The sequence below is a fragment of the Salvelinus fontinalis genome, chromosome 23 (assembly GCF_029448725.1).
Source record: "Salvelinus fontinalis isolate EN_2023a chromosome 23, ASM2944872v1, whole genome shotgun sequence".
NCBI classification, from domain to species: domain Eukaryota; kingdom Metazoa; phylum Chordata; class Actinopteri; order Salmoniformes; family Salmonidae; genus Salvelinus; species Salvelinus fontinalis.
Genome location: NC_074687.1, coordinates 9,287,760 through 9,304,405, shown reverse-complemented (window position 1 = coordinate 9,304,405; position 16,646 = coordinate 9,287,760). Strand labels below are relative to the sequence as shown.

Genomic DNA, 16,646 nt, shown 5'->3' with positions numbered 1-16,646 from the left:
CCCTGGGGCATTGGGATATTTTTTTTAGACCAGAGGAAAGAGTGCCTCCTACTGGCCCTCCAACACCACTTCCAGCAGCATCTGGTCTCCCATCCAGGGCCTGACCAGGACCAACCCTGCTTAGCTTCAGAAGCAAGCCAGTAGTGGTATGCAGGGTGGTATGCTGCTGGCATATGTATAAAATCATAACCAATAAATGTGTAGTCCTAGTCAGAATTAGGGTAAAGACAATATGTCTTTATGGTATCTTAAACACAGACTGTCTGAGCTCGGTGCCGACCTGACTAGAAATTTGGGAGAGAACGGGGAGTACGTGTCAAGGACAAGGTCACTAATCTCTGTCGGCTGGGTAGTGAGACAGTGTGTGCGTAGCAGGACATTGTGTGCGTCTGTTTGTGTGTATGTGTGTGTGTATGGTTGTGTGAATGTGTGGGCGTGAGAAGTCAGTATAAAATTAATTGTTTTGTATTCTTGATATTAGAACGTTCCCGCGAATAAACATTTGACTATTGTAGACTGGGCCTCTGTCTGTTTTTATTTCTATCAGTATCCTACAAGTCCTGATATAGCAGACTGAGTCATTTAATTGAATTGGTTAATGAACCTGAGAACATAATTCTCCTAACACTACCCCGGCCAAACCCTAACCCGGACAACACTGTGCAAATTGTGCTCCGCCTTCTGGGACTCCCAATCGGTTGTGATACAGCCTGGAATCGAACCGGGGTCTGTAGTGACGCCTCTAGCACTGAGATGCAGTGCCTTAGACAGCTGTACCGCTCGGGAGCATCATAGAATGAATAATAATGAATAATAATGGTTAATAGTGGATAATAGTGGTAATAATGGATAACAATGAATGATAATGGATGATAATGGAAAACAATTAATAATAATAAACAGTCATTAATAATAATGGATACTAATTGATAAGGGGGATAATTCATAATAATGGATGATAATGAATCATTATGGATAACGAGGTGATAATTAATAATAATGGATAATAATGAATGATAATGTAATGGTTTTCTTCCTGGAATGAAGGAGAGGACCAAAACGCAGCGCGGCTAGTGTTCAACATAATTTAATAAAGAATATATGAGAACACTACAAACAACAAAACAATAAATGTGAAAAACGAAAACAGTCCTATCTGGTGCAGAACACAAAGACAGAAGACAGGAAACAACCACCCACAAAATCCCCAACACAAAACAAGCCACCTATATATGATTCTCAATCAGGGACAACGATTGACAGCTGCCTCTGATTGAGAACCATATTAGGCTGAACACAGAAACAGACAAACTAGACACACAACATAGAATTCCCACCCAGCTCACGTCCTGACCAACACTAAAACACGCACAACACATAAGAACTCTGGTCAGGACGTTACAGATAATGGATAGCAATGAATAATAACGGATATTAATAAATAACAATGGATTATAATGGATTATAATTAATAATTTGTTTTATTTACGTATTTAGTTAAGAACAATTTCTTGTTTACAATGACGGCCTACTTAAAGGCTGGGATAAAAAAAAAATATATATATATATATATAGGACAAAACACACATCACGACAAGAGAGACAACACAACACTACATAAAGAGAGACCTAAGACAACAACATAGCATGGTAGTAACACATGACAACACAGCAAGGAAGCAACACAACATAACAACAACATGGTAGCAACACAACATGGCAGCAGCACAAAACATGGCACAAACATTATTGGGCATAGACAATAACACAAAGGTCAAGAAGGTAGAGGAAACAATACATCACACGAAGCAGCCACAACTGTTAGTAAGAGTGTCCATGATTGAGTCTTTGAATGAAGTGATTGAGATAAAACTGTCCAGTTTGAGTGTTTTTTGCAGCGAACTGAAAAGAGGAGCGACCCAGGGGACCCAGTGCTTTGGGGACCCAGTGCTTTGGGGACCTTTAACAGAATGTGACTGGCAGAACGGGTGTTGTATGTGGAGGATGAGGGCTGCAGTAGGTATCTCAGATAGGGGGGAGTGAGGCCTAAGAGGGTTTTATAAATAAGCATCAACCAGTGGGTCTTGCGATGAGTATACAGATTTGACCAGTTTACAGATGAGTATAGAGTGCATGTGTCCTAGTGATGTGTCCTATAAGGAGCATTTGTGGCAAATCTGATGGCCAAATGGTAAAAAACATTTAGCCGCTCGAGAGCACCCTTAACTGCCAATCTATAAATTACGTCTCCGTAATCTAGCATGGGTAGGCTGGTCATCTGAATCAGGGTTAGTTTGGCAGCTGGGTTGAAAGAGGAGTGATTATGATAGAGGAAACCAAGTCTAGATTTAACCTTCAGCTGAAGCTTTGATATGTGCTGAGAGAAGGACAGTGTACCGTCTAGCCATACTCCCAAGTACTTGTATGAGGTGACTACCTCAAGCTCTAAACCCTCAGAGGTAGCAATCACACCTGTGGGGAGAGGGGCATTCTTCTTACCAAACCAGATGACCTTTGTTTTGGAGGGGTTCAGAACAAGGTTAGGGGCAGAGAAAGCGTGCTGGACACAAAGAAAACTTTATTGTAGTGCTTAACACAAAATCCGGGGAGGGGCCAGCTGAGTATAAGACTGTATCATCTGCATATACATGGATGAGAGAGCTTCCTACTGACTGAGCTGTGTTGTTGAATAATGGCAAATAATGGGTAATAATGGATAATCATGGGTAATAATGGATAATAATGATTAATAATGGGTAACAATTGATAATAATGGGTAATAATGGATAATAACGGATAAAAATGGGTAATAATGGATATTAACAGATGATAATGGGTAATAATGGTATTAATGGGTAATTATGGATAACAATGGACAATAATTGATACTCATGGGCAACAATGGATAATAATGTGTAACAATGGTTAAAAATGGATAATAAAATGGATATTAAAGCAGACGATAAAGACTTAACATAAATACCAGATGTTTTGCCAGTTATCGCCAGATGTTGCCTTGGTTTATGGACAAAAGCAACATGGTCACAGCTGAGAATAATGCAAGAAAGCTGAACAGAAAAGGCAGGATGAAACTTTCCATATGCTTTTGCTTGACTTGGTCCCCACAAATAATGTATATAAACCCTGGATTGCTGATGCAAAAAAGTATTTTTGTTGTTGTTGTGGGCACAGTAACATTAGCACTTTGTTAAAAAAAAAACTTTAAGGAAAATATGTTAATATATACACTACCGTTCAAAAGTTTGAGGTCACACAGACGCCTCACAAGTCCTCAACTGGCAGCTTCATTAAATAGTACCCGCAAAACACCAGTCTCAATGTCAACAGTGAAGAGGCGACTCCAGGATGCTGGGCAGAGTTGAAAAGAAAAAGCCATATCTCAGACATGCCAATGAAAATGAAAGATTAAAATGGGCAAAAGAACATCGACACTGGACAGAGGAACTCTGCCTAGATGGCCAGCATCCCGGAGTCGCCTCTTTACTGTTGACATTGAGACTGGTGTTTTGCGGCTACTATTTAATGAAGCTGCCAGTTGAGGACTGGTGAGGCGTTTGTTTCTCAAGCTAGACACTGTAATGCACTTGTCCTCTTGCTCAGTTGTGCACCGGGTGCCTCTCACTCCTCTTTGTATTCTGTTTAGAGCCAGTTTGCGCTGTTCTGTGAAGGGAGTAGTACACAGCGTTGTACGGGATTTTCAGTTTCTTGGCAATTTCTCGCATGGAATAGCCTTCATTTCTCAGAACAATAATATACTGGCGAATTTCAGAAGAAAGTTTGTTGTTTCTGGTGATTTTGAGCCTGTAATCGAACCCACAAATGCTGATGCTCCAGATACTCAACTAGTCTAAAGAAGGCCAGTTTTATTGCTTCTTTAATCACATCAACAGTTTTCAATTGTGCTAACATAAGTGCAAAAGGGTTTTCTAATGATCAATTAGCCTTTTAAAAGGATAAACTTGGATTAGCTAACACAACGTGCGATTGAAACACAGGATTGATGGTTGCTGATAATGGGCCTCTGTGCGGCTATGTAGATATTCCATAAAAAATTACAACATTAACCATGTCTACACTGTATTTCTCAATGTGATGTTATTTCAATTGACAAAAATGTGCTTTTCTTTCAAAACAAGGACATTTCTAAGTGACTCCAAACTTTTGAATGATTTAAATATTTTTGGAATGTTTTGTTCACATAATACAATATAAAGCTGCAACATCGAGAGCATCCTGACTGGTTGCATCACTGCCTGGTACGGCAATTGCTCGGCCTTTGACCGCTAGGCACTACAGAGGGTAGTGCATACGGCCCAGGACATCACTGGGGCTAAGCTGCCTGCCATCCAGGACCTCTACACCAGACGATGTCAGAGGAAGGCCCTAACAATTGTCAAAGACCCCAGCCACCCCAGTCATAGACTGTTCTCTCCGCTACCGCATGGCAAGCGGTACCGGAGTGCCAAGTCTAAGACAAAAAGGCTTCTCAACAGTTTTTACACCCAAACCATAAGATTCCTGAACAGGTAATCAAATGGCTACCCGGACTCTTTGCATTGTGTGACCCCCCCCAACCCCTTTTTTACGCTGCTGCTACTCTCTGTTTATCATATATGCATAGTCACTTTAACTATACATTCATGTACATACTACCTCAATTGGGCCGACCAACCAGTGCTCCCGCACATTGGCTAACCAGGCTATCTGCATTGTGTCCCACCACCCGCCAACCCCTCTTTTATGCTACTGCTGCTCTCTGTTTATCATATGTGCATAGTCACTTTAACCATATCTACATGTACATACTACCTCACTCAGCCTGACTAACCGGTGTCTGTATGTAGCCTCGCTACTGTATATAGCCTGTCTTTTTACTGCTGTTTTATTTCATTACCTACCTATTGTTCACCTAATACCTTTTTTGCACTATTGGTTAGAGCCTGTATGTAAGCATTTCACTGTAAGGTGAAATGTTGTATTCAGAGCACGTGACAAATACACTTTGATTTGATTTGATTTGAAAGTCTGCATTGAGGTTTCTGTAAGATAATAAAAAAAGCAATGTAAACATTTATAAGTGCATTTCCATAGCTTCCAAAATATTTGTTACAATGGAGGAGGAGTGTCAAGATGGCTGCAAGGTGGCTTCCATACAGCACCCCCCTGTCAGTCATCCAAGGTTTATACACATCATTGGTCTAACACTGTCAATGTGTGTAGTTGTTAAAATGAGGCACTAGATGGCGACCTCATGTTATAATTCAACAGCTGTGCTATTGTAATGAAAAGGCACCATGAAGATTAGGTGCCTCGTGCATGCACACGCACACACACACACACACACACATTTACTTGGCATCCTGGTGGTTTTCCAGAGCAGCGAGGTGAGAAGGTAGCCATCCCTGCTAGCCACTATGGTCAGAAGGTAGCCGTCCCTGCTAGCCACTATGGTCAGAAGGTAGCCGTCTCTGCTAGCCACTATGGTCAGAAGGTAGCCATCTCTGCTAGCCACTATAGTCAGAAGGTAGCCATTTCTGCTAGCCACTATGGTCAGAAGGTACCCATCCCAGCTAGCCACTATGGTCAGAAGGTAGCCGTCCCTGCTAGCCACTATGGTCAGAAGGTACCCATCCCGGCTAGCCACTATGGTCAGAAGGTACCCATCCCGGCTAGCAACTATGGTGAGGGGTAGCCCCAGTTGGTTGGGAACACTAAGCATCACTACACCGTCCTCAGTGGTGAGAGCAGAGTTGGTCCTGGTGGAGTTCATATGCACCTCTGCTGCAGCTATGCTCAGGACGTGGGGCCCATCGCTGAGAGATTTAGGAGCTTGGACAGAATGGGGGCTTCCAGCCCATGAGGTCTTCATTCCAATAGACATGACAGATATGGTTAGATAGGTGAGATCCCATTTTATAAGCACAAAGGATAAGGAGATTGAGGAGCCAGCTACAGTTGGTAAGGTCAGTCATATGACATGGTATGTAGAAAATATTTTGAGACTTGAAAGCAGAAAATGTAATTGTTTCTGTGGGAATTAGCCTACATTTGCAAGAATGTGTGTGTGTGTGTAGGTGCGCGTGCTTGCTTGCGCGTGTGCGCGTGTGATCTGTTTGTGTTGTCTTGCCAACTACTATGGTCATTGTTATGGCAAACATGGCAATGGCAAACGGACCTGGGACCAGGCTAGCTTACAGTGAGACCTTGCAGTGATCCAAAAACATGATCACATGGGATCTTATATTGACACAACATGTCAAAATGTGTAGATTAGCAGGATATTAGCTTTAAAACAGCAACATTTTATCTCTGCCCCGTGACAACAATAAAAAACCTTACTTCCCACTGAACACACCTGATTTTGTTTTTAACATGCGGGCCGACTGTAAATCTGTGTATAGTTCTGACTACACAGTATTGTATGCCGGACTACAACACAGGAACAGATAGTAATTCATTTTTAAAAACAACAACATGTTTCCACAGAACATGCACTGCCTATGGGTTGTCCTCTCTACATTGCTTTCGTACATTACAATGAGTTCAAACAATATCACCAACAAACAATATCTGAAGGTAATGCAGTTAATCCCAGAGGAAGAAATATCATGACATATTGTGTACGCACTAATTTTTATAGAAAAATAAATATCATGACATAGTGTATGCACTCGTTTTTATAGAAAAATAAATATCATGACATATTGTGTACGCACTCGTTTTTATAGAAAAATAAATATCATGACATATTGTGTACGCACTCGTTTTTATAGAAAAATAAATATCATGACATATTGTGTACGCACTCGTTTTTATAGAAAAATAAATATCATGACACATTGTGTACGCACTCGTTTTATAGAAAAATAAATATCATGACACATTGTGTACGCACTCGTTTTATAGAAAAATAAATATCATGACATATTGTGTACGCACTCGTTTTTATTGAAGAAGGAAGATAGCCTTGTTTTTAAGGCACCTAACAATGTACAACAAATTTGAAACATTTATTTAATCTGAATACAAAAATACACATCTCAGCGACTTCCATATTGTAATAAATAGTTAACCATGCATTGTAACCATAAAAAAGCACAAAAAACAGTCACTTGGTGGCAGTGGAGGCTGGTGGGAGGATCTATAGGAGGACAGGCACATGGTAATGGCTGGAATGGAATTAAACACATCAAACATATGTAAACCAAGTTTGATTCTGTTCCTTTCATTCCATTACAGACACTACAATGAGCCCGTCCTCCTATAGCTTCTCCGACCAGACTCCAATGCTTGGTAGTCATAAAAATGACCAACTACTTTACCAAAAGCATCCAGATAGTAACACAAGTGATAAACTGTAACATTATATTCCAAAGATGAAAACACAGTTACATCATCATGTTGTTTATTAACCTTAGGCAATAAATATGCACGTTTTGTTTACATAAACTCAGCAAAAAAAGAAATGTCCCTTTTTCAGGACCCTGTCTTTCAAAGATAATTCGTAAAAATCCAAATAACTTCACAGATTTTCATTGTAAAGGATTTAAACACTGTTTCCCATGCTTGTTGAATGAACCATAAACAATTAATGAACATGCACCTGTGGAACGGTCGTTAAGACACTAACAGCTTACAGACGGTAGGGAATTAAGGTCACAGTTATGAAAACTTAGGACACTAAAGAGGTCTTTCTACTGACTCTGATGCATGTGCAATGCATTGTAACTGTAAGTGTTACATAAAGTGTTACAATTACATAATTATGTAATAGCATTTAGGATATTTATTTTACTTCCAATTATGTTTTTTTCAACAAATAATGATGGTTTTGTCATATAAATGGAGGGGACAGATTTGGAATGAGGGGACACAGACAGAGAAACACAGGCACAGTCCAAGGTATGCCCAGCGTCCCTGTTCATCTGCGTGAACGTGCGTTAGGCATGCTGCAAGGAGGCATAAGGACTGCAGATGTGGCCAGGGAAATAAATTGCAATGTCCGTACTGTGAGACGCCTAAGACAGAGCTACAGGGAGACAGACGGAGAGCTGATCGTCCCTGCAGTGGCAGACCACGTGTAACAACACCTCCACAGGATCGTACATCCGAACATCACACCTGCGGGACAGGTACAGGATGGCAACAACAACTTTTCGAGTTATACCAGGAACGCACAATCCCTCCATCAGTGCTCAGACTGTCCGCAATAGGCTGAGAGAGGCTGGACTGAGGGCTTGTAGGCCTGTTGTAAGGCAGGTCCTCACCAGACATCACCGGCAACAATGTCGCCTATGGGCACAAACCCACCGTTGCTGGACCAGACAGGACTGGCAAAGAGTGCTCTTCACTGACAAGTCGCTGTTTTGTCTCACATGGGGTGATGGTCGGATTTGAGTTTAACGTCGAAGGAATGAGCATTACACCGAAGCTTGTACTCTGGAGCGGGATCGATTTAGAGGTGGACAGTCCGTCATGGTCCGGGGCGTGTGTGACAGCATCAATGGACTGAGCTTGTTGTCATTGCAGGCAATCTTAATGCTGTGCGTTACAGGGAAGACATCCTCCTCCCTCATTTGGTACCCTTCCTGCAGGCTCATCCTGACATGACCCTCCAGCATGACAATGCCACCAGCCATACTGCTCGTTATGTGCGTGATTTCCTGCAAGACAGGAATTTCAGTGTTCTGCCATGGCCAGCAAAGAGCTCGGATCTCAATCCCTTTGAGCACATCTGGGACCTGTTGGATCGGAGGGTGAGGGCTATTGCCATTCTCCCCAGAAATGTCCGGGAACTTGCAGGGGCCTTGTTGGAAGAGTGGGGTAACATCTCACAGCAAGAACTGGCAAATCTGGTGCAGTCCATGAGGAGGAGTTGCACTGCAGTACTTAATGCAGCTGGTGGCCACACCAGATACTGACTGTTACTTTTGATTTTGACCCCCCCTTTGTTCAGGGACACATTATTCAATTTCTGTTAGTCACATGTCTGTGGAAGTTGTTCAGTTTATGTCTCAGTTGTTAGACTTTTGTTATGTTCATACAAATATTTACACATGTTAAGTTTTCTGAAAATAAACGCAGTTGACAGTGAGAGGACGTTTCTTTTTTTGCTGAATTTATATATTTTTATCCTTAGCAAGTAAAACTGTGCCATTGTAAACAATGTAAACAAATGAATCTCACTTCTCTTCCACCATGTTATTAACCATGTTAAAGACTATCGGGTTACCCCATCTTAAGAGTTCTCACATAGGGTTTGGTTGGTTTATGAAAACCAGGCAGTTTGCAGCATTATATATACATACCATTGGAAAACGTGGTGATGGATGACGTTGCCCATGGATGCTGATCTAAGATCAGTTTAGCGTTTTCCCCTCCTAATGGTTATGGTTAGGATTGGGGGAGGTAAGTTGAGCTAAGATCTGTACCCATGGGAAACCTCTACCTAAATTGGAGAACTCAAGCTCTCTCTCTCTAAGCATGTAGTCTGGGGTCCAACACACTCAGACAGACACACAGAGACAGACAGCACACTCATACAGAACCAGACAGAGACCCTTCAGACAGACACACAGAGACAGACAGCACACTCATACAGACCCAGACAAACACCCTTCAGACAGACAAACAGACACACAGAGACAGACAGACACCCTTCAGACAGACACACAGAGATAGACAACACACACATACAGCCTGGGAACTGAAGCCGTGAGTGTGACCTGCCGTGAGGAACCTCAGCTCAGATTAAATCACACATAGCTTGAAACACAGACACACCGTACATAGCCGCAGGAAGTAGTTTGAGGGTGGGGGTGCTGCGGCGATGCTGCAAAAAAAATGTTGGGGCGTGTTACAGACGGCTAGATCGGTCCACTAATACAAGAGTACTAAGGGCCTAGTGCACTACTTTGTGAAAAAAATATACATATTGTAATGAAAGAGCAGGGAGCCTCGGCCCTCTAGCCCGAGGTCCGGCGCGAGTCGATTTCCGTGCTTATAAACCCAGGGTCGTTACAATATATATATATATATATTTTATTTTTACTTTGGATTTTTCCCACGGTGCTGCAGCACCCCCAGCACTCCTAGTTCCTGCAGCGCTGCAGACATAAACTACCTAGATTGCTCTTGAATTCAGACTACTGAACGGGTGGTTTTAATATAAATACAGAACTATGTACTCCAAGGTTAAACCACTCTGAGAACAACAGCTACAACTTCAAATCCATCTGTCTATGTCTGTGAAACCAGCCCATACCTAAGCCACTTAAGCATTGTTTCCATTGGCACTTTAAAGTCAACCCAGGTTGGGCTGGCCAAGAAATATGAAATATATGTCATGTTGCTAGGTAGCCAATATGTGACTGGAGCTGGCTTCGCTAATGTTGCTAGCTAGCTAGCAAGAATTTAAAGAATGTAATTCACCCTCACCATGCTGTAACTAACGTTACCCCATACTCCTCCCAGCGCCAGCTAGACTCAGATCCATGTTTTTAGCTTGCTGACGTTAGCTAGCTAGCTAACAGGCTTAATTCCTACTTTGCTTGCCATGGCATTGGTTATTAGCTAGCTAGCTAACCAAGCAAACCAGATGATAGGTTTGATATTATGGATCTAGCTAATTTTCAATATGACCTGGTCAGCTTTAATTCCTGCTAGCTCACATTAGCTAGCTAGCTTGTTCAACTCTGATTTGCCAGCTAACGTTAGGTAGCTAGCATTCGACGGCTGACTGTTCTCATAAAAGTTTATTGTGTAGTGCAAAAATGAATGAAGGATCCAGCTATGGTGGTAATTTGTGTCATGTCTGATATGTGCAATACTGCTTGTCCATGTGCTAGCTAACAGTAACAAACCCAGACTAGCTAGCTAATGTTGATAAGCTTGGTGGTTGCATAGTAACGGCGTCACCAGCTCGAATTCTAACCAGTTGTGAAACTTGGCTGCTCAGGCCCGGGTTTCCCTCGACCCAGCTCGAATTTAAGAATTCCATTTGAGCCAGCTCGAATTTGGACCCACCTGGGCCCTAATGTTAAGTGCCAGTGGAAACGGGGCACTAAAGACAACAAGACACATAAATGATGATCAAGAACTGTGGCTTGCATAATTAGAATTTCAAAAAAGATTGAATGTTCAGAATGTTTCATTCATGTCTTTGATTAGGAACCTAGCTAGCTTGGGGCTATGTTTTGTTTCTTCATAACAATCATACTTGCAATAAAACCCATTTATTTTTTGTCTAGACCATTTACTAAGGTATGATTTAGATGCTCCTGGCATAATTCTAAAATGTAACTTCTTTCACCAAAAGAGGTTAATGTTTTAGGGGATTAAAAGGCCTCGTGTTTTGGGTTTCATGTTTTAAAAAAAATTATACTTGATTGTGAGCATAAGCAACAATTATATGCTTCTTGATAATGTGAATTCTTTTGATTTGCCACCAAAAGAGAGGTGGGTGGTAATGCTTTATTTTACAGTCCTTTATATACTGCAAAATGATGGAGTAAAATATACAGGCTACTTTCTGGAGCTTACTCCAAATAAGTGAACACAATTGGTAACTAACTAGTACGGATTACTTTCTTTCTTAATCCCAAATAAGCTTAAACGTAATTATCATGCAAACATGGTATAACTTCCTATTTCCATTTGTTAATAGATATTATGGTACAGGAGGACTATGAAATTAAGCAAGCCACAATCCTGATATTAACAGTTTTGTTGAGGTAAAAAGTTATAAATAAGAAGGCTTGATGATATAGGATCATTGATAATATAACTTGGCTGATCAATGATAAACATACAGTTGATGCTAGGTATTTAGCTGATGTAAATGAACATACAAGGGTTCTTAGATACATAAAGCACAGAACAACAGTCAGGTCTGCCCGTTCAACAGTCTCACATAGTCAGTAACATGGTCTATTATTTTCTGCAACCTGCTTTGAGAATCATCCTGGAAGCACAGGGGAACAAGACTAAAAACCAGTGAGCTGTTGGAAGAATTTTGAATGAAAATTAAATTAGTAAGAAACGCTATTTCGTTTAAAAGTCGGTCAGTTAATAACCCTTAGGGTTTTCCCCACAGCGAAACATCACTTCAGAAAGACTCCCAAAACCAACATAATATTGCACCTCCGTTAGAATACAACAGCAATTAAACAAAAACAGGACAGATTATCCTGTTAAACAAAATCAATAATCCACAATTGGTGTTCATGGCACAAATCAATAGACATGGTCATCAAAACGTGTTAGCTGTAATCTACAAAGGCATTTGACTACAAAAGCTACTAACAGTGTATGCATACACTGCTTTAGATTGTATATATTCAGTGCATATATCGTATATGCATACTTAGCATCACATATATAGGTATACCCTGTAATGCCACCAACCTAACAAAAGTGTCCTATTACCATTACATGCCACACTGAGCAACTAGATCTGCACTTTCTCCTGTTGCAGATCAGCTGCTCAATCTTATACTTAAATCAACATTTAACTCCTATAGAGTTTTACTCTGAAATATTGAGTGTTTAAATGCTAGAGATTGCGGTGAATTGTAAATAGCGGTGAATTGCAAATAGCAACATGGAAAAGTCCCTGTCAAGCCTCCCATAAAAATATGAAATTGTTGGATTACAGCTAGGGTTGCACAATTCCGGGAAATGTAAATAAATTCTGTGGTTTTCCCGAAATCCCGGGTTGGAGGATTTCCGGACTCAGAAAATAAGAAGCAGGAAATGCGGTTCCTCCAACCAAGATTTCTGGGAAACCAGGGAATTTATTGAAAGTTCCCAGAATTCTAGAATCCAATTTATCAAATACTCTATATGTAACTGATATTCATCCCAAACATGCTGATGTGATTTTCACTACTTTCAAAGTTAACATTTATGTCTGGAAGTGTATTGGACATTCACTTTGGTACTGATTTTCATATCAACAGAAAATAAAGTATAACTCCTAATAGTTCATCTAATAACTTGTCTTAAATCTGATGTTCTCTTACCAATAAAGCATATTTTTTACAATAAAATGAATAAAATATGGCACATGACACAGATCCTTAACACATAATTAAGTAAGCATTTCACTGTAAGGTCTTCCTACACCTGTTGTATTCGGCGCACGTGACAAATAAACTTTGATTTGATTTGATAATTATCATGCAAAAACATAAATAAAAATAATTAACAAAAAAGGTTGATTCATACCAAAATAATGCTTTCAGTAGTAACAAATGGCATAATAATACTAAAGTCATTTTTTACACAAAAGAACCAAGACACTAATCTTGCAATTCAAAATTGATATCCCAAATCAAGCTAGCATAGCATGCAACATATGTCTCACTGTTTTCAGAGACCTCCTTTCACTCGCTTTAGGTGGTGACATTGCATCTCCTTCTCCCAGGGCACGTCTGTAATCACACCCTATTCCCTACATAGTGCACCACTTAAAAGTAGTACCCTACATAGGGAAGAGGGTGCTATTTGGGATGTCGCCTATCTCCTCTGGTGTAAACAGTGAAAGCAGGATATTGCAGACTGTAGCGTTGTGTCTGTAGCCTTCTACTGCCAGGCAAAGAGCCAGTAAGCCAATCACAAAGCTGCGTGGTATTGTAGTAACTGTGCTGAACTGTACACACTCACAGCACACTGTTAGGGCATACTCATGGAAGTCACCTTGTTGCTACTTGGATTGGGCCTTCTCTACGAGGCCAGACGCCCAAACCAACTCTTATAATGAGTATTAGTTGCATACCCAATTGTGCCATGAATGAAAATATGATTAGAGAAAATTTGCATTTTTTTTTGTGAAAAACCATGGCTTCCTTCTTTGAACTGTCAACAACTGTAGATTGCCATCTTCTATTTTGGCACCAAACACAGCCTCACTAAAACATTCCCGTTCGACAATTTCTCACCAACAGCTTTCTTAAATCCATCAAAGGATCAAATCCATCCATCCACCCCAAGATGCCAGGCGTTCAGCTCTCCCTGCGGAGCTCCAAAACTCTTCCTCTGTGGTGGAAGGGCACTTCCACTCTGGCACCAACTACTTCTGGGTTAGAGGTCAACCATGGCGGTCTTGGCCAGGTCCTTAGTTCCCTGGAGAATTCTCTTCATATGACCCACTTTCGATATCCCCAGATCCTGTGGAGAGCAGATAACATCTTAAGAACATTGATTCTCCTAATAGTTTATTTATTTAATGGAAATTATTTTATTTTATAGCTTCCTTTTTAAATCACTATGCTATATCTGTTTTATGGTTTTTACATTGTATTGTCTTTTATTTGGTACTATTTTGTTTTACATCTTGCTCACCCTGTAATGCAACACTTATTTTGCTCTCTTACGCCCTGTCTAAGCCGGGGGAGGGGGGTCATACCAAGGATCATTAGGTATTTCATGAATGATTTTAAGACACGTTGAAGAATCCCAAAAATGTTTATGTTTTGGGGTCTTAAAAATGTGTTAGGGTCTTACTGCTAATATCTCATACAAATGCATGGAACAACAGATAGTACCCAAAAAATACCAAAAGGAAGTTTGTTCTGAAGTGTCTCTCCCATATCTGAGAGATATAAGAAAGATCATTTGTTATATACATATTTTACATGTATTTAACCCCATACAGGGCCTTGCAAAAGTATTCATCCCCCTTGGGGTTTTTCCTATTTTGTTGCATTACAACCTGTAATATAAATAGATATATATTTGGATTTCGTGTAATGGACATGCAGAAAATAGTCCAAATTGGTGAAGTGATATTTTAAAAATGACTTGATAAAAAATCGAAAAAATTAAAGGTGGAAAATTGGTGTGTGCATATGAATACGCCCCTTTGCTATGAAGCCCCTAAATAAGATCTGGTGCAACCAATTACCTTCAGAAGTCACATAATTAGTTAAATAAAGTCCACCTGTGTGCAATCTAAGTGTCACATGATCTGTCACATGATCTCAGTACATATACACTTGTTCTGAAAGGCAACAGAGTCTGCAACACCACTAAGCAAGGGGCACCACCAAACAAGTGGCACCATGAAGACCAAGGAGTTCTCCAAACAGGTCAGGGACAGAGTTGTGGAAAAGTACAGATCAGGGTTGGGTTATAAAAAAATATCAGAAACTTTGAACATCCCACGGAGCACAATTAAATCCATTATTAAAAAATGGAAAGAATATGGCACCACAGCAAACCTGCCAAGAGAGGGCCGCCCACCAAAACTCACGGACCAGGCAAGGAGGGCATTATCAGAGAGGCAAAAAAGAGACCAAAGATATCTATTTGTTTTTTTATTTTACCTTAATTTAACTAGACAAGTCAGTTAACCTGTTTGGGCTGCAGGGGCAGTATTGAGTAGCCGGATAAAAGGTGCCCATTTCAAACGGCCTCGTACTCAATTCTTGCTCGTACAATATGCATATTATTATTACTATTGGATAGAAAACACTCTCTAGTTTCTAAAACCGTTTGAATTATATCTGTGAGTAAAACAGAACTCATTTTGCAGCAAACTTCCTGACAGGAAGTGGAAAATCTGAAATCGATGCTCTGTTCTAGGGCCTGCCTATAAAGGTCCTTGATATTTATTAGAATACATGCACTTCATACGTCTTCCACTAGATGTCGACAGGCAGTGAGAGAAGAAATGGAGTGTATAACTTGATCTGGGGTCGAATAAAAGCTCTAGGCATGACGTGTCACCAGTTTCCTGTTTTCTGGAGAGCGCGTGAAGGGACCTGGTTTTGCCTTCTGATAAGCTGTCGTTATAGACGACTAATATCTCCGGCTTTGATTTTATTTGATACATGTGACAATATCATCGTAAAGTATGTTTTTTCAATATAGATTTATTAGATTATTGAAATTTATTCGGGACGTTAGGCGTGTTGCGTTGTGTGCCTTTGTTCAGGAAGGAGAGCTTCGCGCTACTTTGCTAGCTTTCCGTGCTAATTGACTGGAGAAGAGGACATTCTAAATCCAAACAACGATTGTTCCCGACAAAGGACCCCTTGTAAAACATTCTGATGAAAGATCATCAAAAGTAGGACCCATTTTATGATGCTATTTCATATATCTGTAGAACATGTGAAATAGTTGTTTGCGCCCAGATTTTGGGTACTCTCTCGCTATACCTAAGCTGGATGTCGTAATGAAGTTATTTTTAGAATTCTAACACGGTGATTGCATTAAGAACTAGTGTATCTATCATTTCCTATACAACATGTATTTTTTAGTAACGTTTATGTATAGTTATTTGGTCAGAATAGTTGAGTGCCATCAAAATATCCGCACATTCTGGGAAAAAGATGCTACGTTAGCACAATGTATAACCACTGATTTCAGCTCTAAATATGCACATTTTCGAACAAAACATACGTGTATGTATAACCTGATGTTATAGGACTGTCATCTGATGAAGCTTATCAAGGTTAGTCAAAAATTATATATCTTTTGCTGGTTTATTCGCTATTGCTAACGTGCCTATTGCTATCGCTAACGTGCCTTGATTAATGAATACGGTAGTGTGGTAGGCTATTGTAGTAAGCTAATATAATGCTATATTGTGTTTTCGCTGTAAAACACTTAAAAAATCGGAA

The 16,646-nt window shown here is 40.3% G+C and overlaps 1 protein-coding gene across 9 annotated transcripts in view; it reads right to left on the bottom strand.

Moving 5' to 3' along the window:
- Positions 1 to 6,948: 6,948 nt before the first annotated feature.
- LOC129820824 (diacylglycerol kinase eta-like) overlaps positions 6,949 to 16,646 on the bottom strand; it is a 197,706-nt gene continuing 188,008 nt past the window's right edge. For all 9 annotated transcript variants that reach the window (XM_055877817.1, XM_055877818.1, XM_055877819.1 and 6 more), the window contains one exon: positions 6,949 to 14,190. In XM_055877817.1, the coding sequence (XP_055733792.1) occupies positions 14,104 to 14,190 (87 nt within the window). In that variant the 3' untranslated portion in view covers positions 6,949 to 14,103. The remainder of the gene's footprint in view (positions 14,191 to 16,646) is intronic.